Source organism: Hyperolius riggenbachi, chromosome 5 (assembly GCF_040937935.1).
Source record: "Hyperolius riggenbachi isolate aHypRig1 chromosome 5, aHypRig1.pri, whole genome shotgun sequence".
In the NCBI taxonomy this organism is placed as follows: domain Eukaryota; kingdom Metazoa; phylum Chordata; class Amphibia; order Anura; family Hyperoliidae; genus Hyperolius; species Hyperolius riggenbachi.
The window spans coordinates 26,741,311-26,767,218 of NC_090650.1; the positions used below are offsets into that span (position 1 = coordinate 26,741,311).

Consider the following 25,908-nt stretch of genomic DNA (forward strand, 5'->3'; position numbering starts at 1 on the left):
CAAGGTGTCTCCCCCCTTCTCTACAGCTATGGTGACCCTATACATGCCTGCAGGGAACAAGGAAGAGATGAAGTCCAGAGCATAGAGCTGCCTCCTACGTCCTGCCTGCATTAGACTCTACTCTGTGTACACTCTGCATGTGTAGGGTGAAAGAGAAAGGGAATAATGGGGATCCCGAACAATGCTTTTGGGGACATATGATGGACACCTTATATTGTGTGACTGAGAATGGGGCCTGGCATTCAGCTGGAGGGCCGTGGGTGGGGATTTTGCTGTGGGGGTGGGTTGGTGCTAGGGGGACCCCCCACCGCAGTTGGGTGTGTCTCTTCCAATTATTATCTAGTTTTGCTCAGGGCGCTGTGAAACCTAAGGATGCCATGAACAGGTGTATATAAGAAACATAAAAATTAGCAGCACAGAAGGAGTTTGTATGTTCTCCCCGTATCTGTGTGTGTTTCGTCTGGGCAATGTGGTTTCCTCCCGCATCCCCAAAACATACAGATTTAATTTAATTGGCTTCCCCCTACAAAAGTGTTCTCATATGGCATTACCGTCTGACCAATCGCTGATCAGGAAATCAATCAGAACGATAGACTGCCTGCAATATTGATGGCAATTCTGTCCATGAACAGCATGAAAAGATTATCTATTCTGCCTGATAACTATGTGGTCTTTTTACACTTGGTACAGGGCAGTGTGATTTGGAACAATCGCACCGCAGCTGAAAAGTCAAACCACGTATTATAGCTGCGGTGCGGAAAAAAAAGATTAACATGGCACTTCCGGGATGCATGGCAGCTTCTGCGTTCCCGGAGCACTTCCGTTGCATTGCATCGCAGGCAGTGCATCATGTTCCATAGCCTGTAATGGGCAATGCAACAAGCTGCGGTAGGCGAGATTACCGCAACACAATGCGGTAAGTGTAAAGCCCAATTCACACCACAAATTGCTACGCTTAATCGCAAAAGCTTAGCGCTGTTTTGCAGTGATTTGCAGTAGCGATTCCGGGCATGCGCCTAGCGATTTCCTATTTTATGCCTAGCAATTTTGGGACTTTGAGTTTAGCGATTTTGTAGTTTTTGAACTCTTTGACCTGGAAGTGAACAGCTTTTGGGTAAAAAAAAAACACTTTGAAAATTCAGCGATTTTTAAAGTGTTTTTACAGTTTTTCTATAGGCGTAATTACCTCCGAAATGCTACCGGACCCACATTTGCGTTTGGGGAAAAAAAAAAATCCCATCTCTCTGGTGTGAGCTAAGGGCCTATTTCCATTTGCGAATGGGAGCCGAAGGGATGCGATGCGGCTACGCATCACTTTCGCACCCATTCGCGTCACTTCCACATCCCCCGAATGGAGGAGATGCTGCAGATTCTCTGATTGCTCCTCACCACTCCGGAAAGCCAGCACGCAATGGAAACTGTTCTGTTGCCGTGCTTTGGTTTCAGTTCGGCTGCGGTGCAATGCGGCTATGTAGCCGCATTGCACTGCATGTAGTGGAAACGGGCCCTTACCTATAAAAACACATTAGCCAAGCGCTTTTCGAAACTCTAGCGCTTTTGAAAGCGTTCAGAAAGCACACTTAGTGTGAAGCAGCCCTAAAAGGACCCTGACTGATAAATTGAAAAGATCAGCAGGGCATAGCGTACACTGCCACAAAAAAGAAAAGCGCTAAATTGCTCATTGTGAGGCATCACATTGGAACATACCGCAGTTGGTTTCCCTCCCATAAGCTCTGTCTCTGACATGAGGTGAAGAGAGGAATCTAAAGACACCTGGCCCTTTAGGAAGCCGCTCAGTGACATGATAAGACCAAACTGAAACCCCTGACACACACCTAACTGACACCACTCTGTGTCCTAGCAACAAGCTCCACTGCCTGCTCCAGCTTTCAGACAGAGACGCTGTGGGCGGGGCGTTTCTCTTCTTTCCTCGCTAGTGGGCTGATTTCCTTTCCTAAGGTCGGGGCAACAGTTACAACCACCAGGTGGAGAGCCAGAAAAGGGGCGTGACTGGAAACCCGTCGCTATGGTAACCTGACCAGCAGAAGATTTGATCCAGGCGCGGGCTGATGATGTCACCGGCCGTGTGGAAAGCTAGAGGGGGCGGGACGAGACGCAGAATGAAGCTGCGGGGTTAGAAGGAAGTGACGAGAAAAGTCCGTGCCGGGTGCAGTGCAGGCTGGGAAGATGGCGGATAGTGTGGGTAGATTGGAGGAGGAAGCTTTGAAGAGAAAGGAGCGGCTTCTGCAGCTGAGGAAGAAGCGGGTGAGTCCCTGGGGAGGCGGGGCCGGCTGGGCCTCATAGCCTGGGCTGCTGTGTGTAGACCTGTAGATGCTTGGCAAGGTTACGCAGATATAAAAATGCACACCTGACGTGAGAGGGATATGGAGGCTGACACATTTATTTCCTTATAAATAATACACACCGTCTGGCACCCTGCTGATTCTCTGCCCATAATACTTTGAGCCATAGAACCTGAACAAGCATGCAGATCAGGTGCTCTGACTGAAGTCTGACTACATTAGCTGCATGCTTGTTTCAGGTGTGTGATTCAGCCACTACTGCAGCCAGAAGGATCAGCAGGACAGCCAGGCAATGTGCATGGTTTAAAAGGAAATAAATATGGAAGCCTCCATATCTCTCTCACTTCAGGTTACCTTTAAGGTCAGTGAAAGATCCACCTATAGCTTCGTGGAACTTTGTAGCATAAATAATAACCTTGACAGGCAAAGTCTTAACATATACAGTATAACTGGAATGACATCACCGTGTAGCCAGTTAGCCACACCCTGATAAAGAATCACTTTTGGTTGGTTGGAGCTTTATAGTGAAGCCCTTTCCAGCTCTAATGTGTTTTCCCAACTCAAAAAAAGAGTCTTTTGCAGGACAGTGGTAATAAAGCTGAGGCATTTTTCTCTGCTGCTCAGGTTATGTTGCTACCTATGCCTCCTCCTGTCAAGCCACAATATAAAGATGAAGCAGGGTGGCCCAGTGGTTGGCCAGAGGCATGAACAGACAATTGCCTTGGTCTGAGACAAGTAGAAACACACTTGATAGAAACTTTGTGGAGGCGATTTTTACTCTAGCACATCTGTGTGAATTTGCCAAGCATATGCACAGTCACTTTATTTAAATAGTTAAACATTGAATGGAGTATTTAGATGTTGCAGACATAGAATTATGTCACACTTCCACTCAACTAACGGATTATTAGGAGCACCATACTAATACAGTGTTTGACCTCCTTTCGCTTTCAGAACTGCCTTTATTCTATGTGGCATTGATTCAACAAGGTGCTGGGAGCATTCTTTAGAAATGTTGGCAAATATTGATAGGATAGCATCTTGCAGTTGATGGAGATTTGTGGGCTGCACATCCAGGGCATGAAGCTCCCATTCCATCACATCGTAAAGATGCTCTATTTTGTTGAGATCTGGTGACTGTGGGGGCCATTTTAGTACAGTGATCTCATTGTCATGTCAAGAAACCAATTTGAAATGATTCGAGCTTTGTGACATGGTGCATTATCCTGCTGGAAGTAGCCATCAGAGGATGGTTACATGGTGGTCATAAAGGAATGGACATGGTCAGAAACAATGCTCAGGTAGCCCGTGGCATTTAAATGATGCCCAGTTGGCACTAAGGGGCCTAAAGTGTACCAAGAAAACCTTCCCCACACCATTACACCACCACCATTACACCAGCCTGCACAGTGGTAACAAGGCATGATTGATCCATGTTCTCATTCTGTTTACGCCAAATTCTGACTCTCTCGAGACTCATCAGACCAGCAACATTTTTCCAGTCTTCAACTGTCCGATTTTGGTGAGCTCGTGCAAATTGTAGCCTCTATTTTCCTATTTGTAGTGGAGATGAGTGGTACCCGGTGGGGTCTTCTGCTGTTGTAGCCAATCCGCCTCAAGGTTGTGCGTGTTGTGACTTCACAAATGCTTTGCTGCATACCTCGGTTGTAATGAGTGGCTTTTTCAGTCAACATTGCTCTTCTATCAGCTTGAATCAGTCGGCCCATTCTCCTCTGACCTCTAGCATCAACAAGGTATTTTTGCCCACAGGACTGCTGAATGTTTTCCCTTTTCACATCATTCTTTGTAAACCCTAGAAATGGTTGTGTGTGAAAATCCAAGTAACTGAGCAGATTGTGAAATATTAGGACCGGCCTATCTAGCACCAACAACCATGTCACGCTCAAAATTGCTTAAAGGGACACTTAAGCCAGAAAATTTTTTTACTCACCTGGGGCTTCTACTAGCCCCCTGCAGCAGTCCTGTGCCCTCACAGCCCCTCACTAATCCTCTGGTCCCCCGCTGCCAGCTAGTTTTGTTTTTGCCGGCAGGACTGGCCACACGTAGCTTTTTCCGCATTCCCGACTGTAATTAGCGCTGTTGCGGGCCGCAACGCGTACAAAAATACGCGTTGCCGCATTATGAACGCATAGATATGTAGCAACGCGTATTTTGTACACATTGCGCCCCGCAATAGCTCTAATTACAGTCGGGAATGCGAAAAAAGCTACGCGTGGCCAGTCCTGATGGGCCTGTCGGCAAAAATTAAACTAGCTGGCAGCGGGGGACCAGAGGATTAGTGAGTGGCTGCAAGGGCACAGGACTGCTGCAGGGGGCTGGTAGAAGCCCCAGGTGAGTAAAACTCATTTTTTTTTTTCTGCCTTAAGGTTCACTTTAACCACTAGAGGACCGCCCCCAGCCGATGGGCGGCGGCAAAGACTGGGCCCAAACGACCGCAATACGCCCATCAGCGGGGGCGGCTGCGGGAGTGGCTATGCGGCGATCGCGTCATTCGTGACGCGATCAGCCGCCGGGGACTGGCTCCGCCCACCGCTCGTAGTAACCCGCCGGCCGTTCGGAAGCGCCGGCGGGTTACTAGCACCCGGATCGCCGCATGTACATAGTATAATAGGCTTTGTAATGTATACAAAGCCTATTATACTGGCTGCCTCCTGCCCTGGTGGTCCCAGTGTCCGAGGGACCACCAGGGCAGGCTGCAGCCACCCTAGTCTGCACCAAAGCACACTGATTTCCCCCCCCCCCTGCCCCCTGATCGCCCACAGCACCCCTCAGACCCCCCCCCCCAGACCACTGTTTGCACCCAGTCACCCCCCTAATCACCCATCAATCACTCCCTGTCACTATCTGTCAACGCTATTTTTTTTTTTTTATCCCCCCACTGCCCCCTCCTGATCACCCCCCACCCCTCAGATTCTCCCCAGACCCCCCCTCCCCCCGTGTACTGTATGCATCTATCCCCCCTGATCACCCGTCAATCACCCCCTGTCACTGCTACCCATCAATCAGCCCCTAACCTGCCCCTTGCAGGCAATCTGATCACCCACCCACACCAATAGATCGCCCGCAGATCCGACATCAGATCACCTCCCAAGTGCAGTGTTTACATCTCTTCTCTCCTCTAAACACCCACTAATTACCCATCAATCACCCCCTATCACCACCTGTCACTGTTACCCATCAGATTAGACCCTAATCTACCCCTTGCGGGCACCCAATCACCCGCCCACACGCTCAGATTGCCCTCAGACCCCCCTTTATCAATTCGCCAGTGCAATATTTACATCTGTTATTCCCTGTAATAACCCACTGATCACCTGTCAATCACCTATCAATCACCCCCTGTCACTGCCACCCATCAATCACCCCGTCACTGCCACCCATCAATCAGCCCCTAACCTGCCCCTTGCGGGCAATCTGATCACCCACCCACACCAATAGATCGCCCGCAGATCCGACATCAGATCACCTCCCAAATCCATCGTTTACATCTCTTCTCTCCTCTAAACACCCACTAATTACCCATCAATCACCCCCTATCACCACCTGTCACTGTTATCCATCAGATTAGACCCTAATCTGCCCCTTGCGGGCACCCAATCACCCGCCCACACACTCAGATTGCCCTCAGACCCCCCTTTATCAATTCGCCAGTGCAATATTTACATCTGTTATTCCCTGTAATAACCCACTGATCATCTGTCAATCACCCCCTGTCACTGCCACCCATCAATCACCCCCTGTCACTGCCACCCATCAATCAGCCCCTAACTTGCCCCTTGCGGGCAATCTGATCACCCACCCACACCAATAGATCGCCCGCAGATCCGACATCAGATCACCTCCCAAGTGCAGTGTTTACATCTCTTCTCTCCTCTAAACACCCACTAATTACCCATCAATCACCCCCTATCACCACCTGTCACGGTTACCCATCAGATAAGACCCTAATCTGCCCCTTGCGGGCACCCAATCACCCGCCCACACCTCAGAACGTCCTCAGACCCCAGCCCTGATCACCTCGCTAGTGCATTGCTTGCATCTATTTTCCCCCTCTAATCACACCTTGAGACACCCATCAATCACCTCCTGTCACCCCCTAGCACACCTACCCATCAGATCAGGCCCTAATTTGCCCCGTGTGGGCTCCTGATCACTCGGCCAAACCCTCAGATCCCCCTCAGACCCCCTTCCGATCACCTCCCCAGTGCATTGATTGCATCTATTTTCCCCTCTAACCGCCCCCTGAGACACCCATCAATCACCTCCTGTCACCCCCCTAGCACTCCTATCCATCAGATCAGGCCCAAAACATCCTGTCATCTAAGAGGCCACCCTGCTTATGACCGGTTCCACAAAATTTGCCCCCTCATAGACCACCTGTCATCAAAATTTGCAGATGCTTATACCCCTGATCAGTCATTTTGAGAAATTTGGTTTCCAGACTACTCACAGTTTTGGGCCCGTAAAATGCCAGGGCAGTATAGGAACCCCACAAGTGACCCCATTTTAGAAAGAAGACACCCCAAGGTATTCTGTTAGGTGTATGATGAGTTCATAGAAGATTTTATTTTTTGTCAAAAGTTTGTGAAAAAAACAATAAAAATCCAATTTCCACTAACTTTTGACAAAAAATAAAATCTTCTATGAACTCATCATACACCTAACATAATACCTTGGGGTGTCTTCTTTCTAAAATGGGGTCACTTGTGGGGTTCCTATACTGCCCTGGCATTTTAGGGGCCCTAAACCGTGAGGAGTAGTCTAGAAAACAAATGCCTTAAAATGACCTGTGAATAGGACGTTGGGCCCCTTAGCGCACCTAGGCTGCAAAAAAGTGTCACACATGTGGTATCGCCATACTCAGGAGAAGTAGTATAATGTGTTTTGTGGTGTATTTTTACACATACCCATGCTGGGTGGGAGAAATCTCTCTGTAAATGGACAATTGTGTGTAAAAAAAAAAATCAAAAATGTGTCATTTACAGAGATATTTCTCCCACCCAGCATGGTTATATGTAAAAATACACCACAAAACACATTATACTACTTCTTCTGAGTACGGCGATACCACATGTGTGACACTTTTTTGCAGCCTAACTGTGCTAAGGGGCCCAAAGTCCAATGAGTACCTTTAGGATTTCACAGGTCATTTTGAGACATTTGGGTTCAAGACTACTCCTCACGGTTTAGGGCCCCTAAAATGCCAGGGCAGTATAGGAACCCCACAAGTGACCCCATTTTAGAAAGAAGACACCCCAAGGTATTCTGTTAGGTGTATGATGAGTTCATAGAAGATTTTATTTTTTGTCACAAGTTAGCGGAAATTGATATGTATTGTTTTTTTTTTTCACAAAGTGTCATTTTCCGCTAACTTGTGACAAAAAAAAAAAAATCTTCTATGAACTCACCATACTCCTAACAGAATACCTTGGGGTGTCTTCTTTCTAAAATGGGGTCACTTGTGGGGTTCCTATACTGCCCTGGCATTTTAGGGGCCCTAAACCGTGAGCAGTAGTCTAGAATCCAAATGCCTCAAAATGACCTGTGAATAGGACGTTAGGCCCCTTAGCGCACCTAGGTTGCAAAAAAGTGTCACACATGTGGTATCGCCGTACTCAAAAGAAGTAGTATATTGTGTTTTGGGGTGTATTTTTACACATACCCATGCTGGGTGGGAGAAATATCTCTGTAAAAGGACAATTGTGTGTAAAAAAAAATCAAACAATTGTCATTTACAGAGATATTTCTCCCACCCAGCATGGGTATGTGTAAAAATACACCCCAAAACACATTATACTACTTCTCCTGAGTACGGCGGTACCACATGTGTGGCACTTTTTTGCACCCTAAGTGCGCTAAGAGGCCCAAAGTCCAATGAGTACCTTTAGGATTTCACAGGTCATTTTGCGACATTTGGTTTCAAGACTACTCCTCACGGTTTAGGGCCCCTAAATTGCCAGGGCAGTATAGGAACCCCACAAATGACCCCATTTTAGAAAGAAGACACCCCAAGGTATTCCGTTAGGAGTATGGTGAGTTCATAGAAGATTTTATTTTTTGTCACAAGTTAGCGGAAAATGACACTTTGTGAAAAAAAACAAATAAAATCAATTTCCGCTAACTTGTGACAAAAAAAAAAAATCTTCTATGAACTCACCATCCTCCTAACGGAATACCTTGGGGTGTCTTCTTTTTAAAATAGGGTAATTTGTGGGGTTCCTATACTGTCCTGGCATTTTAGGGGCCCTAAAGCGTGAGGAGTAGTCTTGAAACGAAATTTCTCAAAATGACCTGTGAAATCCTAAAGGTACTCATTGAACTTTGGGCCCCTTAGCGCAGTTAGGGTGCAAAAAAAGTGCCACACATGTGGTATCGCCGTACTCAGGAGAAGTAGTATAATGTGTTTTGGGGTGTATTTTTCCACATACCCATGCTAAGTGGGAGAAATATCTCTATAAATAGACAATTGTGTGTAAAAAAAAAATAAAACAATTGTCATTTACGGAGATATTTCTCCCACCCAGCATGGGTATGTGTAAAAATACACCCCAAAACACATTATACTACTTCTCCTGAGTACGGCAATACCACATGTGTGGCACTTTTTTGCAGCCTAACTGCGCTAAGGGGCCAAAAGTCCAATGAGCATCTTTAGGCTTTACAGGGGTGCTTACAATTAGGCACCCTCCAAAATGCCAGGACAGTGAACACACCCCACAAATGACCCCATTTTGGAAAGTAGACACTTCAAGGTATTCAGAGAGGAGCATAGTGAGTCCGTGGCAGATTTCATTTTTTTTTGTCGCAAGTTAGAAGAAATGGAAACTTTTTTTTTTTTTTTTCTTTTTTTTGTCAGAAAGTGTCATTTTCCGCTAACTTGTCACAAAAAATAAAATCTTCTATGAACTCACCATGCCTCTCACTGAATACTTTGGGATGTCTTCTTTCCAAAATGGGGTCATTTGGGGGGTATTTGTACTATCCTGGAATTTTAGCCCCTCATGAAACCTGACAGGTGCGCAGAAAAGTCAGAGATGCTTGAAAATGGGAAAATTCACTTTTGGCACCATAGTTTGTAAACGCTATAACTTTTACCCAATCCAATAAATATACACTGAATGTTTTTTTTTTTATCAAAGACATGTAGCAGAATAACTTTCGCGCTCAAATGTATAGGAAATTTTACTTTATTTGAAAAATGTCAGCACAGCAAGTTAAAGTCATTTTTTTGCCAAAATTCATGTCTTTTTTGATGAATATAATAACTAAAACTCGCAGCAGCAATCAAATAGCAGCAAAAGAAAGCTGTATAAGTGACAAGAAAAGGAGGTAAAATTCATTTAGGTGGTAGGTTGTATGACCGAGCAATAAACCGTGAAAGCTGCAGTGGTCTGAATGGAGAAAAAGGCTCTGGTCCTTAAGGGGCGAAAAGACTGTGGTCCTGAAGTGGTTAAATCACTGTTCTTTCCCATTCTGATATTCATTTTGGCGTTCAGAAGATTGTCTTGACCAGAACCACACCCCTAAATGCATTGAAGCAACTGCCATGTGATTGGTTGATTAGATAATTGCATTCATGAGAAATTGAACAGGTGTTCCTAATAATCCTTTAGGTGAGTGTAGTTCTGCATTTTTAATATGACTTATGTGTGAGGTTACATAGTTACATTTTTAATATGACTTATGTGTGAGGTTACATAGTTACATAGTAACTATGTAACCTCACACATAAGTCATATTAAAAATGCAGAACTACACTCACCTAAAGGATTATTAGGAACACCTGTTCAATTTCTCATGAATGCAATTATCTAATCAACCAATCACATGGCAGTTGCTTCAATGCATTTAGGGGTGTGGTTCTGGTCAAGACAATCTTCTGAACGCCAAAATGAATATTTTCATTGAGGTGCTTTATTCTACACTGTTTAACATTTTTTTTTCAGGGTTACACCTTGACGCTAAATAGGACAATCTAAATAAATCTCAAGTTGAAATCGCCTAGATATCTAACCTGTTCAATTTAGGTTATGGATGCATGTAGCTGCTTATTAATGAGTGAGTTTCCATCTTATTTATAAGCAGCTGCTGACTTTGTTGGCCTCAGTTTTTCTTCGTGGCAATGTGAAAATGTGAAATCTTCACTAGTGGTGACAGGTCTTCTTTACACTTTGCTCCAGCACTGGCGGGTAACTGATAAAGTGACCAATGTGTGTTTTTGTCTTGCAGGCCAGAGAAGATGTTGAAGCGGATGTTCAAGAGGAGAAGCACAGGTCAGTAGGTATTGTTGGGGGGGCTGGGGAGGAGCTTGCTCCTAAAGACAAACTCCATATATTTTGCTTTCTCATCACTAGAGATGGGTGGACAGCACCATGCGTCCCCCCCCCCCCCCCCGCGTGTCACATGACATACATCGATAGTGGTGCTGTACTGCGGACAGCACCGTGCGTCTCTCCCCTGCGTGTCACGTGACATACAGGGATGGTGGTGCTGTACTGCGGACAGCACCATGCGTCTCTCTCCCCTGCGTGTCACGTGACATACAGGGATGGTGGTGCTGTACTGCGGACAGCACCATGCGTCTCTCTCCCCTGCGTGTCACGTGACATACCGGGATGGTGGTGCTGTACTGCGGACAGCTCCATGCGTCTCTCCCCTGCGTGTCACGTGACATACCGGGATGGTGGTGCTGTACTGCGGACAGCTCCATGCGTCTCTCCCTTGCGTGTCACGTGACATACAGGGATGGTGGTGCTGTACTGCGGACAGCACCGTGCGTCTCTCCCCTGCGTGTCACGTGACATACAGGGATGGTGGTGCTGTACTGCGGACAGCACCGTGCGTCTCTCCCCTGCGTGTCACGTGACATACAGGGATGGTGGTGCTGTACTGCGGACAGCTCCATGCGTCTCTCCCTTGCGTGTCACGTGACATACAGGGATGGTGGTGCTGTACTGCGGACAGCACCATGCGTCTCTCTCCCCTGCGTGTCACGTGACATACAGGGATGGTGGTGCTGTACTGCGGACAGCACCATGCGTCTCTCTCCCCTGCGTGTCACGTGACATACAGGGATGGTGGTGCTGTACTGCGGACAGCTCCATGCGTCTCTCCCCTGCGTGTCACGTGACATACAGGGATGGTGGTGCTGTACTGCGGACAGCTCCATGCGTCTCTCCCCTGCGTGTCACGTGACATACCGGGATGGTGGTGCTGTACTGCGGACAGCTCCATGCGTCTCTCCCCTGCGTGTCACGTGACATACAGGGATGGTGGTGCTGTACTGCGGACAGCTCCATGCGTCTCTCCCCTGCGTGTCACGTGACATACAGGGATGGTGGTGCTGTACTGCGCACAGCACCATGCGTCTCTCTCCCCTGCGTGTCACGTGACATACCGGGATGGTGGTGCTGTACTGCGGACAGCTCCATGCGTCTCTCCCCTGCGTGTCACGTGACATACCGGGATGGTGGTGCTGTACTGCGGACAGCTCCATGCGTCTCTCCCTTGCGTGTCACGTGACATACAGGGATGGTGGTGCTGTACTGCGGACAGCTCCATGCGTCTCTTCCCTGCGTGTCACGTGACATACAGGGATGGTGGTGCTGTACTGCGGACAGCTCCATGCATCTCTCTCCCCTGCGTGTCACGTGACATACAGGGATGGTGGTGCTGTGTGGCTATTGTCACACCTTTGCTGCAGTAGGGAAGTCTGTAAGTATTAGACGCTGTTCCCACTTGAGCAGTAAATGTACCCATTCAGTAAGTTTTCTGCAGAGCCAAGCAATGCAAGAATCCTATTATTAAAAATGGGGTCTGCTTCTACTTGTAATTAAAAATGGATTCATTTACTGGTCAGATTGGAATCCTTATAGGGTTCTGAAACTATTTGTGTGTTTATAGTTTGTAAAAGTGCGTACATACGCCTGACTTAAGTCTGCTGAAGTGGCCAATATTCTGGCTCTACAAGCGATCTGCCTGGCAGATCTACTCACCCCCTGCAATGCCAATCCCAGATGGGCGACATCCGTCAAAGGTGTGTACGCACCATGAGATGTATCTTCGTCTGCCACATAATAGCATTACCTGAGATTGCTGGAATTGTTTATTTCTTTTGTTCTCTTGCAATGGTTGTGAAGTGTCAGTTTCTTAGCTTTCTTATGCCAGGTCGTGAAACAATCATTAAGCTGTCGTGTTGTTTCCAATTTTACTCAGTAAACTAAAAATGGATTGCTACAAACGGAACGCAGAGTCCCGACCGGCTCCGTTTTTAAGACAAGCGGATTCATTGTCATCGCTACCTATTGTGCTAATGCATTCATCTCAAGTGATGTGAAAACGGAGTGGAGACTGAACTGTTTGCTCTGCTCTGTGCTAAACCAACCCATTAAATGATACCTGAAGTGACATGCGAAAGACGTGTATGTACAGTGCCTAGCACACAAATAACTATGCTGTGCTTCTTCTTTTTTCTTTCTCTGTCTGAAAGAGTTAAATATCAGGTATGTAAGTGGCTGACTCAGCCAGGAAGTGAATACAGTATGACCCTGACTGATAAGAAATTCCAACTATAAAACACTTTCTTAGCAGAAAATGGCTTCTGAGAGCAAGAAAGAGATTAAAAAGGGGGATTTCTTATCAGTGAGGGTCATACTGCAGTCACTTCCTGTCTGAGTCAGCCACTTACATACCTGATATTTAACTCTTTCAGACAGAGAAAGAAAAAAAGAAGCATTGCATAGTTATTTGTGTGCTAGGCACTGTACATACACATGTCTTTCTCATCATGTCACATGTCACTTCGGGTATCCTTTAAGAGTGGGAACTATACCTTTAAGAGTAATCGAGGCGGATCGCACAATAAATTACAGGACACAGAGGCATGTTCTCTGCTCAGTGACATGCCCGTGTTCTTCTGGTGCCGCTGCCAGCCCCCCCCCCCCCCCCCCGGGCTCTGCTGTGCCCCCCCCCCCCCCCCCCCAAATGAGCGGCAGACTAGCGACAATCTAATCGTCGCTAGCCTGCTATTTACCTGCTGCCAATCAAAATTCTTACCCCGCCTCCCCTGCATCGCTCCCACAATCTGCAGTAAGCCGTGACACCAGAAGTACTTCCGGGTCGTGGCCATTTTTAATTTGTCTGGTGGTTGGAGGGTGAACGTGGCCACGGAGAGCGGCGAGGATGCATCGTGGAGCAGGTAGTATGTTTGGGTTTAGGGTTTTTTTTGTTTGTTTTTTTTTGTTTTGTCTTTTTGTGTGATGCGGCCGAGGTTCAGCAGGACAGCCAGGCAATTTGCATTGTTTAAAGGGAATCCAAGAGGAGAAGGATGTGGAGCATGACAGGTTTATTTCCCTTTTAAATAATGCACATTGCCTGGCTGTGCTGCTGATCATCTACCTGTAATACTTTAAAGAGAATCTGTATTGTTAAAATCGCACAAAAGTAAACATACCAGTGCGTTAGGGGACATCTCCTATTGCCCTCTGTCACAATTTCGCCGCTCCTCGCCGCATTAAAAGTGGTTAAAAACAGTTTTAAAAAGTTTGTTTATAAACAAACAAAATGGCCACCAAAACAGGAAGTAGGTTGATGTACAGTATGTCCACACATAGAAAATACATCCATACACAAGCAGGCTGTATACAGCCTTCCTTTTGAATCTCAAGAGATCATTTGTGTGTTTCTTTCCCCCTGTTCTCATGCACTGAAGTTTCAGGCTGCTCTTTTCTTCCTGCAAACAGCTTTGCCCTTGTCTATAATTCTTCAGTATGTGAAAGCCCAGCCAGCTCAGAGGACTACTTATCCAGCTTGTAAGAGAGAAGAGAGAAGCTGCTCTAATCCTAAATATCACACAGGCAGTGTGCAGAGAGGGGCCTGAAAGGGGGAGTTCATAGCAGAACCACAACACTGAAGAACTTGGCAGCCTTCCAGACACAGGCTGACAAGTCTGACAGAGGAAAGATACATTGATTTATTACAGAGACTGTGATAGCAGAAAGTGCTGCAGTAAGCCAGAACACATTAGAATAGCTTTTGGAACTTGTAGGATGATAAAAAACAGGATGCAATTTTTGTTACGGAGTCTCTTTAAGCCATAGACCCCTAACCAAGCATGCAGATCAGATGTCTGACCAGATTAGCTGCATGTTTGTTTCAGGTGTGTTATTTAGACTCTACTGACCAGAAGCATACAGACTGTTTCGGATTGTTTTGATCCTCATCAGTGCATGGCATGGATTAATTTGGCCAAATTAATCCATGCCATGCACTGATGAGGATCAAACAATCTGTATGCAAACAAACATGTCTGTATGCATGTTGGATTATTATGGCTCTGTACGAATTAACTGACACATCATTGCATTCCAGCGGTTCTGGAGGTGTGTGTTAGCTTCTAAGGGTAGAATGGTTAATTTGCATATATTCAGCAGTCATGCCCTGGGAGACATCTCAAGCTCACTCCAACCTGAATTATCGCAAATGCTTTCTGTTTTAAGAAAGCAAACTTTTGTTTTTTTAACATCTTAGTAAGGGGGCTTTTAGGACCATTGTAGTCCCTCACACACTCCTATGAGTTCTGGGTCACCATGAGCTTGCTGGTTAGTCTGACCAGAAGGACAGCCAGGCAACTTGTATTGTTCAAAAGGAAATAAAATGTGGTCTCCCACCTTGGGTTCCCTTCAAAAGGAAATGTCAGCTGCTATATCTCTCTTACTTCAGATTCCCTTAAACAAAAGTAACATGTCTCTTAAAAGCTGGCCGGAACTTGTGGCAGGGCTGTGCGACTCACAAGCGGATGAGTAACACTGCAGATAAAACGAATCCTTTATATGAACTTTTATAGATTTATTTTGTATAATTAGTTTGACTTAGTTCCGTAAGAATCAGTCCAACTTGTTCTTCTGCTTTATCTTCCCGTAAAGCTTTGTGGGTTAGTGTTATTTGGCATTAGTTACGGATGTAACTTCTCTCTATTCCTGAATTGTATCTTCTCTCCAGGAAACACATAAACCTTATTCTGTGAGGTCATCACATGAGTGATCCTGTAAAACCTCACCTAGAGGGTGTGACTCCTCCTCCTATAGAACACTTCCACACCTCCTCATAGAGAAGTGCATTGTGCTGGATGACTGACCGCAGATCACACACGGGCGAGGCTGACAATATAGCTGGCGCCTGCTCAAAGCGGACCTGAACTCAGAACTTCCTCTCTGCTCTAAGATACGCAACAGCCTCAACCTTCAAGCAAAAAGAAGTAGTGCCTTGCCCCCAGGGCCGGTCCAAGCAAGAAGGGGCCGGTCCAAGCAAGAAGTAGCAGTGCCCTGCCCCCAGGGGCGGTCCTACACTTGCCGCCGAGCTGGAGGGGGTAGCGGGCAGGAAGGGGGTATTGGGCACAGCGGCAGGGAGGGGGATCGGACCCCCCCTCACCTGGGTCCCCCATCTGCGCTCCCCCTCTAGCTTAACCATTTAGTGGCATCCTAACGCATTAATACGTCATGCTTTACCCTATTATACAAGTACATACACATGAGTAATAAAATTAATAAAATTCTACTTCCAACACTCCCCCTCCAAAAGAAAACACTTGTAAAAAAAAAATCAGCTTAAAATAAATAAATAAATACTTGCCTTAGGGACTCAGCTTTTTTTAATCTATATTTTATGGGGGGAAATTAATTTTAATTTATTACATTGGGGCTTGTAGTTATGGCCAGAACAAAAAAAACAGAACAGAAAAATAACACCTATATTTCAAAATAATATACTGTCGCCATACATTGTGATAGGGACATAATTTAAATGGTTTAATAATCGGGACAACTGAGCAAATACAATGTGTTTGTTTTATCCACAGGAGAATGTTTAATTTTAAAACTATAATGGCTGAAAACTGAGAAATAATGATTTTTTTTTCGATTTTTTTTTTTGTTTTTTTTTTCTCATTAAAATGCACTTAGAATAGAAAAATGTACTACCCACAGAAAGCCTAATTGGTGGTGAAAAAAACGAGGTATAGATCATTTTCTTGTGATAAGTAGTAATAAAGTTATTAGGGGATAAAAGGGAGGAGCACTGACAAGTGAAAATTGCTCTCGTCCGTTAGAGTAAAAACCCTTGGGGGTGAACTGGTTAAGTCCACTATTAGTAAGAGGCAGTGGGCAAGGATGGCTCGCCTCTTACGCGTTCCACTGTCGTCACTTCCTGCAATGCCGCCCACTGTATTGTAAGTGGACAGCATTGCAGGAAGTGACGAGCGTGGAATACTCGCTGGAACGCGGAAGAGGTGAGTCATCCCCGCCCACTGCCTCTTACTAATAGCAGCGGCTGCTGCTGAACTTTAGCTAGAGGGGGAGCGCGGATGGGGGACCCAGGTGAGGGAGGGGGCGGATCCGACACCCCCCCTCCTCCCCGCCGCTGTGCCTAATAACCCCTTCCTGCCCGCTACCCTCTTATGCGGCGTATGCTATGCCGCGGGTCCGCTAGTAACCTTTAAAGAAAAACATTTCTTTGTTACAGCTGATGCAAATCCTGCAATAAATATCCAGTGTCTACTTCCTGCTTTCATGGAAGCAGACATAGGGATAACATCCTGTGTTTACCAATTAGCTGCTGTGCCAAGGCAGCCAGCTACTTTAGTCAGATATTAGGGGCTAAACTCTCTAAATACATACAGGGTGCATTTCTCTCTGGTTTCCTTCTGCCCTGTGCAAGAGTTCAGGTCCCCTTTAAAGGGAAAATCCACTTCCCTTTAAAATAAAAAATGTAGGGAGAGTGCACGTTTTTGTCCTACAATATTGTGGATGATTTGTTTCTTTGGCGTTTTGCAGTTGGGATTTTGTTTGAGTTTTACAAGCACTTTGAAAATATTATTCATACATGTGCAATATGCAGAAAAAGCAAAAAGGTGTCCATTTTTTTTCTGCTGAGAAGCAAAAATGGAATGTAAACAAAAACGCTAAACTGAAGCTCAGAGGAACAATAAAAACCACCGCAGAGGATTTCTCTGCCCAGGGGGGGATTTTTTTAAATGAAATTTGCTTTAGCCTTTGTAGCTAGCCCTTCGCTAGCTACCATTGTCCCCCAAGTCCCTTCGCTCTTGTTTGATCGCTGCCGTTATACGTACCCCCATCTCCTCCATCCATCAGTGGTAGTATGCTTCATCTTCCATCCTCTTTTTCCATCTTCTGGAGGTTGACTGGTTCTACGTCACAGTGGCCTGGTCTCCCATTTCATCACCTGAGAGGGGATATGGCAGTTGTGCTAGTCTCCCAGTCTTTGCAGCTGATTGGTTGGGGCTGTATGTCAAGCAGTGGTGGTGTGATGTTGGGGGATGCATGTTGGGGGGGGGGGGGGGGGGGTTAGAGAAGTCAAGTAACTTTGAGAAAAAATGGCCTGAAGGTGTTTCAGCTCCATGGACTGGCATGGAGTCCCTCACAGGTGTCAGTCAGTGTGTGTGTGGGGGGGGGGGGGAGGCATAGTTTATTGCAAAAAACTAAATGGTGGCATTGGACTTGAGTCATTGTGATCGGTAATGTGACTTTTGTTTGTTCAACAGGGAGTTGAAGCTGAGGAATTACACCCCGCAGGATGAGGTGCTGAAGGTGCGACAGGTGCCCCAAGCCAAACCCATTTCAGGTATTATATGGATTATAGAGCCAAGAGAACCTGTCACTTCTCCAATATATAATGATCGCTAGTCATAACTGGGGATGCTCAGTGAGATGTTAAATGACAACTGTAGCAAGAGGGATATGGAGGCTGCCATATTTTTTTCTTTCCTTTTAAGCAATACTAGTTGCCGGGCATCCCTGCTGATCCTCTGCCTCTAATACTTTCAGCCATAGACCCTGCATAAGCATGCAGCAGATCGTTTCTGACATTGTTCGATCTGACTAGATTAGCTGCATGTTTGTTTCTGGTGTGATTCAAACACTACTGCAGCCAAATAGATCAGCAGGGCTGCCAGGCAACTGGTATTGTTTAAAGGGAAATAAATATGGCAGCCTCCATATTCCTCTCGCTTCAGTTGTCCATTAAAGTGAACTGAGCTCCTCCTACATCAAAATATGTAAAACTAATCTCCACCTAAGGGAGGGTTGTGAATGATGTGTGTTTTGTGGGGGGCAGCAAGCATTTGAGTCCCATGGGAGAAAAGTTCTTTACAAATGGCATTGTATTGTACTTTAGAGGACCTGGTCGCTAGTGCATGCTGGGAAATGTAGTCAGTCATGTGTTTACATCTCACAGCCGGCTCAAGAATGACTACATCTCCCAGCATGCATTGCAGCGGCCGGGGACACTACATCTCCCAGGATGCATTGGAGGCCAGGGATGCTGCATTAAATTTGCATCAGCTCTGAAAATTAGCATCTTATTGTTCACATTGTGTAATACAGTAGTCCAGACAAGCGCATAGCCTGTGCAGAGGAGCAGATTGGGGTGGGTGGTTGTGTGAGGAAGGGGGCTGCCCATTTGGTATACGTCCACGCTGTCTCGTGCCAATGAAGATTATTCGTTTGTGAAAGGCAGCAGTATGGTCTATAGTTGGCGTCATCTGTGATGTGCCAGTCGGGAGTGTCAGCACGCTTCCTCCCCTGTATGCTCTGTGTGTGAATGTTATCTGGGATCTGTGCATGTGGTTTTCTTCTATCTGATTCACTAGTAAACGTCCGCTGCACAGTACTGATCAAAGTGATATCTGCCACTTCCTAATCCAACGGCCTATCCAGCTAATGAGTGACATTTTGTCTTGTTCCATTGTGCCATCTAGTGGAGGAAAAAGTAAAAGAACAGCTTGAAGCAGCCAAGCCAGAGCCCATCATTGAAGAAGTTGTAAGTATTATGCTGCATTTATAATTGCCCAAATATGTTTGTAAAGCTCTTTGTAGGGGGCATCAAGCAAAGCTTTACATGTATACATCCAAATGGCAGCTCCAGGCCTCCATACCATGTGCATCAAACCAATCCTTCCCACCTCCAAGAATTAGAAAGTAAAATGTATGCGGCCAACTTCATCCGCTTACCCAGTAGTTCATTTGATTTAACCTTTCCTGGATGGTGCAGCTCTGGCCCCTTAAATGGATCCCCCAAAAATGTACATATGTTGAGGGAACTTGAAAAATACAAAGGAAAAAAGGTTGAGAGACCTTGATAGTGTAGTCATTTCAGTACCGAAGTGTATCTTATATAGTAAGGGCTAGCGCTTGAGCGTTTTTGCCGAAATCGCCGGCCAAACGTTCAGACGTGAACGGGGCCTATCAGAAAGGTATTCGCAAAAGGTGGGTTACCCCCTGAGGCTACTACTGTATCGGCAGGTGGGGAGATTGAATCTGACACCAATGGGGTTAACATTCTCTCACTGTAGATAGGATAAGCGGTAACACCCCTCCACCAAGGGTGAACTAGGAATACTGAATTACTATTTGAACAGAGGAGCCAACATAGAGTAAAATACTGTATTTTAAAACCGTTTAAAAACAGGCACTTTTGCTGGCCAAGATTCTACAACAGTTGCTCCTGTTATAGCCTGATGAAGCAGGCATAGACCTGTGAAACGCGTTGCATTTTTGGATGGATTATTTTTGTGAATAAAGTGATTTTTCTGCTGATAATGGTCTGTAGCCCGGTGGGGTACCTAGTGTGAACTGGCCCATAGTGAATCATGGCAGTACTCCACCATTATCAGTAGCCTGGTGGGGGACATAGCGTGAACTGACCATAGTGAATCATGGCAGTACACCACCATTATCAGTAGCCTGGTGGGGGGCATAGCGTGAACTGACCATAGTGAATCATGGCAGTACACCACCATTATCAGTAGCCTGGTGGGGGACGTAGCGTGAACTGACCATAGTGTATCATGGCAGTACACCACCATTATCAGTAGCCTGGTGGGGGACGTAGCGTGAACTGACTATAGTGAATCATGGCAGTACACCACCATTATCAGTAGCCTGGTGGGGGACATAGCGTGAACTGACCATAGTGTATCGTGGCAGTACACCACCATTATCAGTAGCCTGGTGGGGGACATAGCGTGAACTGACCATAGTGAATCATCGCAGTACTCCACCATTATCAGCAGCCTGGTGGGGGACTTGGCGTGAACTGGCCTTATTCCCCTTGGTGTCCAGCTTGCAGAGAAGGGAAGGTTTTACATTTCATGCCACTAATCATCTATGTTTTCTTTGCAGGATCTAACCAATCTGGCTCCAAGAAAACCTGACTGGTAAATATTTACAGCTGAATATATTCCACACTATATACACTATGGATAGGCTTCTTACAGCCAATCAGATGCCGACTTTATTCCCTAGACTGGATTGAAAACTGGAGATGATGGGTCCTTCTCCCACCATTGTCACAACAGTGGGAGCAGATTGTTGTATACAGCACACACAGCTGCATGGTGATCTAGGCTCTTACATAATACAGTGCGAGGGACACAGGGCAAATGTCCACCATGTCCAGTTACATTACATTTTATAGAAGTCAGAGCAGTGCAACATGGATTCTGATTGGCTCTTGGTTGTTTTGTTAAAAGGGAACTGTAGTAGAAATAAGTGAATTGCTTATTTGTTTTACAATGTTCGTTTATAAATGATCTAGTCAGTGTCAGCCCATTGTAAAATCTTTGCTCTCCCTGATTTACATTATGAAATTTATCACAGCTGGCAACATAATTTAGACCTGTCAGGTGATCTCTGGGAATGTTTGTTTCTGGGAATTCTGAAGCCAGTAAAATATACCTGGTCTCCCAGAATGCTCTAGGAGGAGAATTCTACATAGCTAAACAGCCTAGGCTAAGCATCACAGGGTGGGCGGGGGCTACATTGCAATATATACGGTAGATACAGGAAGTGTTTCTGATGCTTAAACCAGGATAATTACTGTAGAAGTGGGTATCCCGAATAATTGACTGCATTCTGCTATATGTCAATACAGGGCCTCTCTAACGCAGAGTTTTGTAGAACAAAAATATAATGGTGTGAAGGGGATTACAGCGGCCCTGGTAGAAGTTGGTGAGGAAAGTTTATTTGTGAAGCAGAAACATGATTCTCCGGACTGGGAGAAATCTGAGCAGTAAAACAGACTTTACTACTGTTTCCCCCGAAAATAAGCCTTAGCTGTATATGGGTAGAAAATCCCTTTGACCCAATCACCACACATGCGCTGTATGCTGCTCCTTAGTGACTGCACTCCCTTCTTGTCATATTCAATGCAGGGTTGTGGAGTCGGAGCAATTTTGGGTAGCTGGAGTCTGAGTCGTTCGTTTTAGTAAACTGGGGAGTCTGATGATTTTTGAACCAAATCCATAGCCTCCGTAAAAATTAGACTTCGGAGTCGAGGAGTCTGTCGGAGCAATTTTGGGTACCTGGAGTCGGTGATTTCATAAAATGAAGAGTCGGATGCTTTTTGTACCGACTCCACAGCCCTGAATCAATGTGCGTGTGCTAATGTGTCCCCGGCGCACATTGATGACAAGATTTTATATCACTCAAATAAAAGCCCTCCCTGAAAATAATCTTTTGGCGATAAAATTAATATAAGACCGTGTGTTATTTTCAGGGAAGCACAGTAATTCTTCTCTCCTCCTTCCTCGCAGGGACCTGAAGAGGGACGTAGCCAAGAAACTGGAGAAGTTGGAGAAGAGGACGCAGCGAGCCATTGCAGAACTAATACGTGAGTCGTTACATATCGCCGTGATGGTAGGCAGTAATTATACACGTACGTGTGCATAAGAATGAGTCAGGCAAAAACGGCGCTGAGTTTGGCCGGCGCCGCCATAACTTGTAATGTAAATTACGGCTATAACACCGCTCAGTTATTACAATAAAACAGCATAATTCGGCCGACAGCAACAGCTGGAAGGCGAACTACGTCTTACTCCAGTGTCAATAGTAATTAATAACGCTGCCAGGACTTTTCCAGGACCAGGGCGAGAAGTTTTTCGTCTTTAACCCATTCGCGTTCCGTTGTTTTCACTTGAGAAATGTTTACCTCCCATTCATTAGCCTATAACTTTATCACTACTTATCACCATGAACTGATCTATATCTTGTTTTTCCCGCCACCAATTAGGCTTTCTTTGGGGGGTACATTTTGCTAAGAGCCACTTTACTGTAAATGCATTTTAACAGGAAGAATAAGAAAAAAAACGGAAAAAATTTTCTTAGTTTTCAGCCATTATAGTTTTAAAATAATACATGCCTCCATAATTAAAACTCGCATATTGTATTTGCCCATATGTCCTGGTTATTACACCGTTAAAATTATGTCCCTATCTCAATGTATGGCGACATTTTATTTGGAAATAAAGGTGCATTTTTTCCGTTTTGCATCGATCACTATTTACAAGTTTAAAATAAAAAAGATATAGAAATATTTCATCTTTACATTGATATTTAAAAAGTTTAGACCCTTAGGTAAATATTTACATTTTTTTTATTGTAATGTATTTTTTTTTTATATTAAACATTTTATTTGGGTATTTTTATTTTTGGGAGGGTGGGATGTAAACAATAGTTTTATAATGTAAATGTGTCTTGAGTTTTATTTTATTTTTTTACTTTTAGTTGTAGTTTTACTTTTTGGCCACAAGATGGCGGCCATGAGTTTGTTTACATGACTTCACTCTAAGCGTAATATATGCTTAGAGAGACGCATTGGGGAGGTAACAGCCAGAAAAGGCGCAGCTTCCAAGAGAAGCTGTCGCTTTTTCAGCGGGGGAAGAGGAATTAGTGACCGGGCACCATAGCCTGATTCACTGATTGCCTGGCTAACGAACCGCGGGCCGGGAGTGCGCATGGTTCCTAGACGTAGTTTCTACGTCCAGGAACTAAAATAGGTTAACATGCAACTAAATTTCCCAGCGCCTTGATATATACATGTATGTGCGTAGGAATAGGGACAGCAAGGATTGTAAAGTATCCTGTAACTTGCTGTCATAGCTTCCAGTAGATCTAATCTGGTGTTTGTCTTGTGGCCACAGGGGAGCGCTTGAAGGGACAGGAGGAGCAACTTGCGACCGCTGTGGAGTCTGCGAAGCAGGAGGATGAAGATTCTGACTAGACCAGGCATCCTCCATACGGACAAAACACTGTGACTGATGGGGATGGACAGTGGGTCGGCATGAACTGCCTTGGCCCAAAGAGCTAGCAATCCATCTCTTACCAAAGACCTCTGCGCTTAGCTTGTGCCTTAGGCTTTAGATGCTCCACAGTGACGTCTGTCACATGAGGCACCACCATCTGTACCACTGCCACTTTCATGGCTCCACCCCTTCCTGAGGATGTTGTAATCATTGAGGGGAGGGCTTACTGATGGAAATCTGAGTAAGCCCTCCCACTGAGCTGGTGACTGTTATATTCCCAAACAGACTAGTGCAGTGGATATTCCCTGATATGTATATATGTACATAAGATTTTGAAGAAAAAAAAATAAATGCATATTCCCAAATAAGGGATACACAACTGAAGGATGTATGTGGTTGCCGGGCTGAAGTGGCTGGTCCTGGGGTGCAGAGTAGTTGCGGAGTGCTGATCTGCAAGAAAGGGGAGGAGGGGGGGGTTAATGGACAGCGCAACCATAGCACCATGAGGGGGGGGTTGTACTGCAATTTTGGGTGGTTGTACAGGATGGTTATGCCCCTGTGTGGTTGCAGCTCTAAACCTTCCCCAACAATGTACAGTTTGATCCCATTTTATGGTGCTGAGACAGGGAGGGAAGGTGGAAGACCAGAAGAAAACATATACATATGTCATGTATTTCCTCTTAAACTATACTAGTTGCCTGGCCTCTGCCTTGAATACCTTTTAGCCATAGACCCTGAACAAGCCCCAGATAAGTATATCATGGGGCAGGAAAATTTACTTTTTGACTCCTATAAAGGGGAACTGAAGTAAGAGGTATACGGAGGCTGACATGTTTATTTCCTTTTAATCAATACCAGTTGCCTGGCAGCCCTGCTGGTCTGTTTGGCTGCAATCCTGTCTGAATCACACCAGAAACAAGCATGCAGATAATCTTGTCAGATCTGACAATAATGTCAGAAATATCTAAGCTTCTGCATGCTTGTTCAGGGGCTATGGCTAATAGTATTAGAGGCAGAGGATCAGCAGGATAGCCAGGCAACTGAAAGCAAATAAATATGGCAGCCTCCATATACCTTTTACTACAGTTGTCCTTGACACAATGCAAATTGTTTGGCTTCCCTGCTGATCCTCTGCCTCTTTTCCTGAAACAAGCATGCGGCTAACCCAGTCAGACTATTAGAGGCAGAGGATCAGCAGGAGAGCCAGGCAACTGGTATTGTTTAAAATAAAATGCATATGGCAGCCTCCATATCATACTCAGTTCAGGTGTCCTGTAAGGTGTTCCTTATAGAAAATCTGTACTGAAAAAAGTTCCCCTGGGGGGTACTCACTTCAGTAGGGGGAAGCCTCTGGACCCCATCAAGGCTTCCCCCGTCCTCCTGTGTCCCACGGTGGTCTCGCTGCAGCCCCCGGAACGTACAGGCGACAATTTGTCGGCCTGTGCAATATCTACCCTTCCAGGCTCCAGCGGGGGCTCTTCTGACGGAGATGGGCGGAAACTACCAATCTTCATCGGGTCCGCTCTACTGCGCAGGTGCAGGAGATTTACGCCTGCGCAGTAGAGTGGCCCGACGGAGATCGGCTATTTTCGCCTATCTCCGTGGGAAGGAGCGGATACTGCACCCACGCTGGAGCCAAAAGGTAAATATTTACATCGCCGCCTCTCCGAGAGGCTTTTCGCCGCAGCCGTGGGACTGAGGAGAACGGGGGAAGCCTCAATAGGATCCGGAGGCTTCCCGCACCCGAGGCGAGTACCCCCCAGGGGAGGTTTTCATTATAGATTTTCTTTAAAGGACAATTGTAGTGAGAGGTATAGATTTATTTCCTCCTTATACCAGTTGCCTGGCATCCCTGAGCTGTTTTGCTGCAGTAGTGTCTGAATCACACCAGAAACGAGCATGAGGGCCCGTTTCCACTAGAGTGAATCTGCATGCGTTTCCTGCATGCAGATTTGCATAGCAAACACAAGTGGATGGGACTGTTTCCACTTGTCAGAATTTCTGAGCGTTTTTCTGTGCAGAAAAAAATCTGCACGGCAGAGCCATCAGAATTCACATACCGCTATGCGATTCGCATACAATGTATTTAATAGGGAATTCGCATGCGGTTTTGGTACGCGAATTCGCATGGAATCAATGGAAAAGCACACAGGCACTGCCATGGTTAAATTCGCATACATCGTCATCCATGCGAATTCGCATGAAAATTTGTATACACCCGCATGCGAAATTCGCATCCGCATGAAAAATTTTACCGTGGCGATTCGCACAGCACAAGTGGAAACGGGCCCTCAAGCTAATCTTGTCAGATCTGACAATGTCAGAAACACCTGATCTGCTGCATGCTTGTTCAGGGGCTATGGCTAAAGTATTAGAGGCAGAGGATCAGCAGGACAGCCAGGCAACTGGTATTGCTTAAAAGAAAATAAATATGGCAGCTTCCATATTCTCCTCATTTGTTGTCCTTTAAAGAAGAACAGTAGTGAAATG

General features: G+C 45.7%; 1 protein-coding gene and 1 long non-coding RNA gene across 2 annotated transcripts in view; one reads left to right on the plus strand and one right to left on the minus strand.

Moving 5' to 3' along the window:
- LOC137518037 (uncharacterized) overlaps window positions 1-2,065 on the minus strand; it is a 36,261-nt gene extending 34,196 nt beyond the window's left edge. Inside the window, exon 1 of the long non-coding RNA XR_011020729.1 lies at window positions 1,836-2,065. This is a non-coding gene — a long non-coding RNA (uncharacterized lncRNA). The remainder of the gene's footprint in view (window positions 1-1,835) is intronic.
- On the plus strand, window positions 2,058-23,802 carry CCDC12 (coiled-coil domain containing 12). The gene is made up of 7 exons (XM_068235223.1): window positions 2,058-2,265; window positions 10,554-10,597; window positions 17,881-17,960; window positions 19,096-19,157; window positions 20,519-20,553; window positions 21,931-22,007; window positions 23,317-23,802. The coding sequence occupies exons 1-7, from the start codon at window positions 2,188-2,190 to the stop codon at window positions 23,394-23,396; spliced, it is 456 nt and encodes a 151-aa protein (XP_068091324.1). The 5' UTR covers window positions 2,058-2,187; the 3' UTR covers window positions 23,397-23,802.
- Window positions 23,803-25,908: the final 2,106 nt, after the last annotated feature.

Bases quoted from the DNA above. Each gene is read 5' to 3' on its own strand.
- CCDC12 (XM_068235223.1), top strand. From the start codon at position 2,188: ATGGCGGATAGTGTGGGTAGATTGGAGGAGGAAGCTTTGAAGAGAAAG. The intron at 2,266-10,553 runs GTGAGTCCCTGG...TTTGTCTTGCAG, and splicing joins TGCAGCTGAGGAAGAAGCGG to GCCAGAGAAGATGTTGAAGC. The intron at 20,554-21,930 runs GTAAATATTTAC...CCTTCCTCGCAG, and splicing joins GCTCCAAGAAAACCTGACTG to GGACCTGAAGAGGGACGTAG.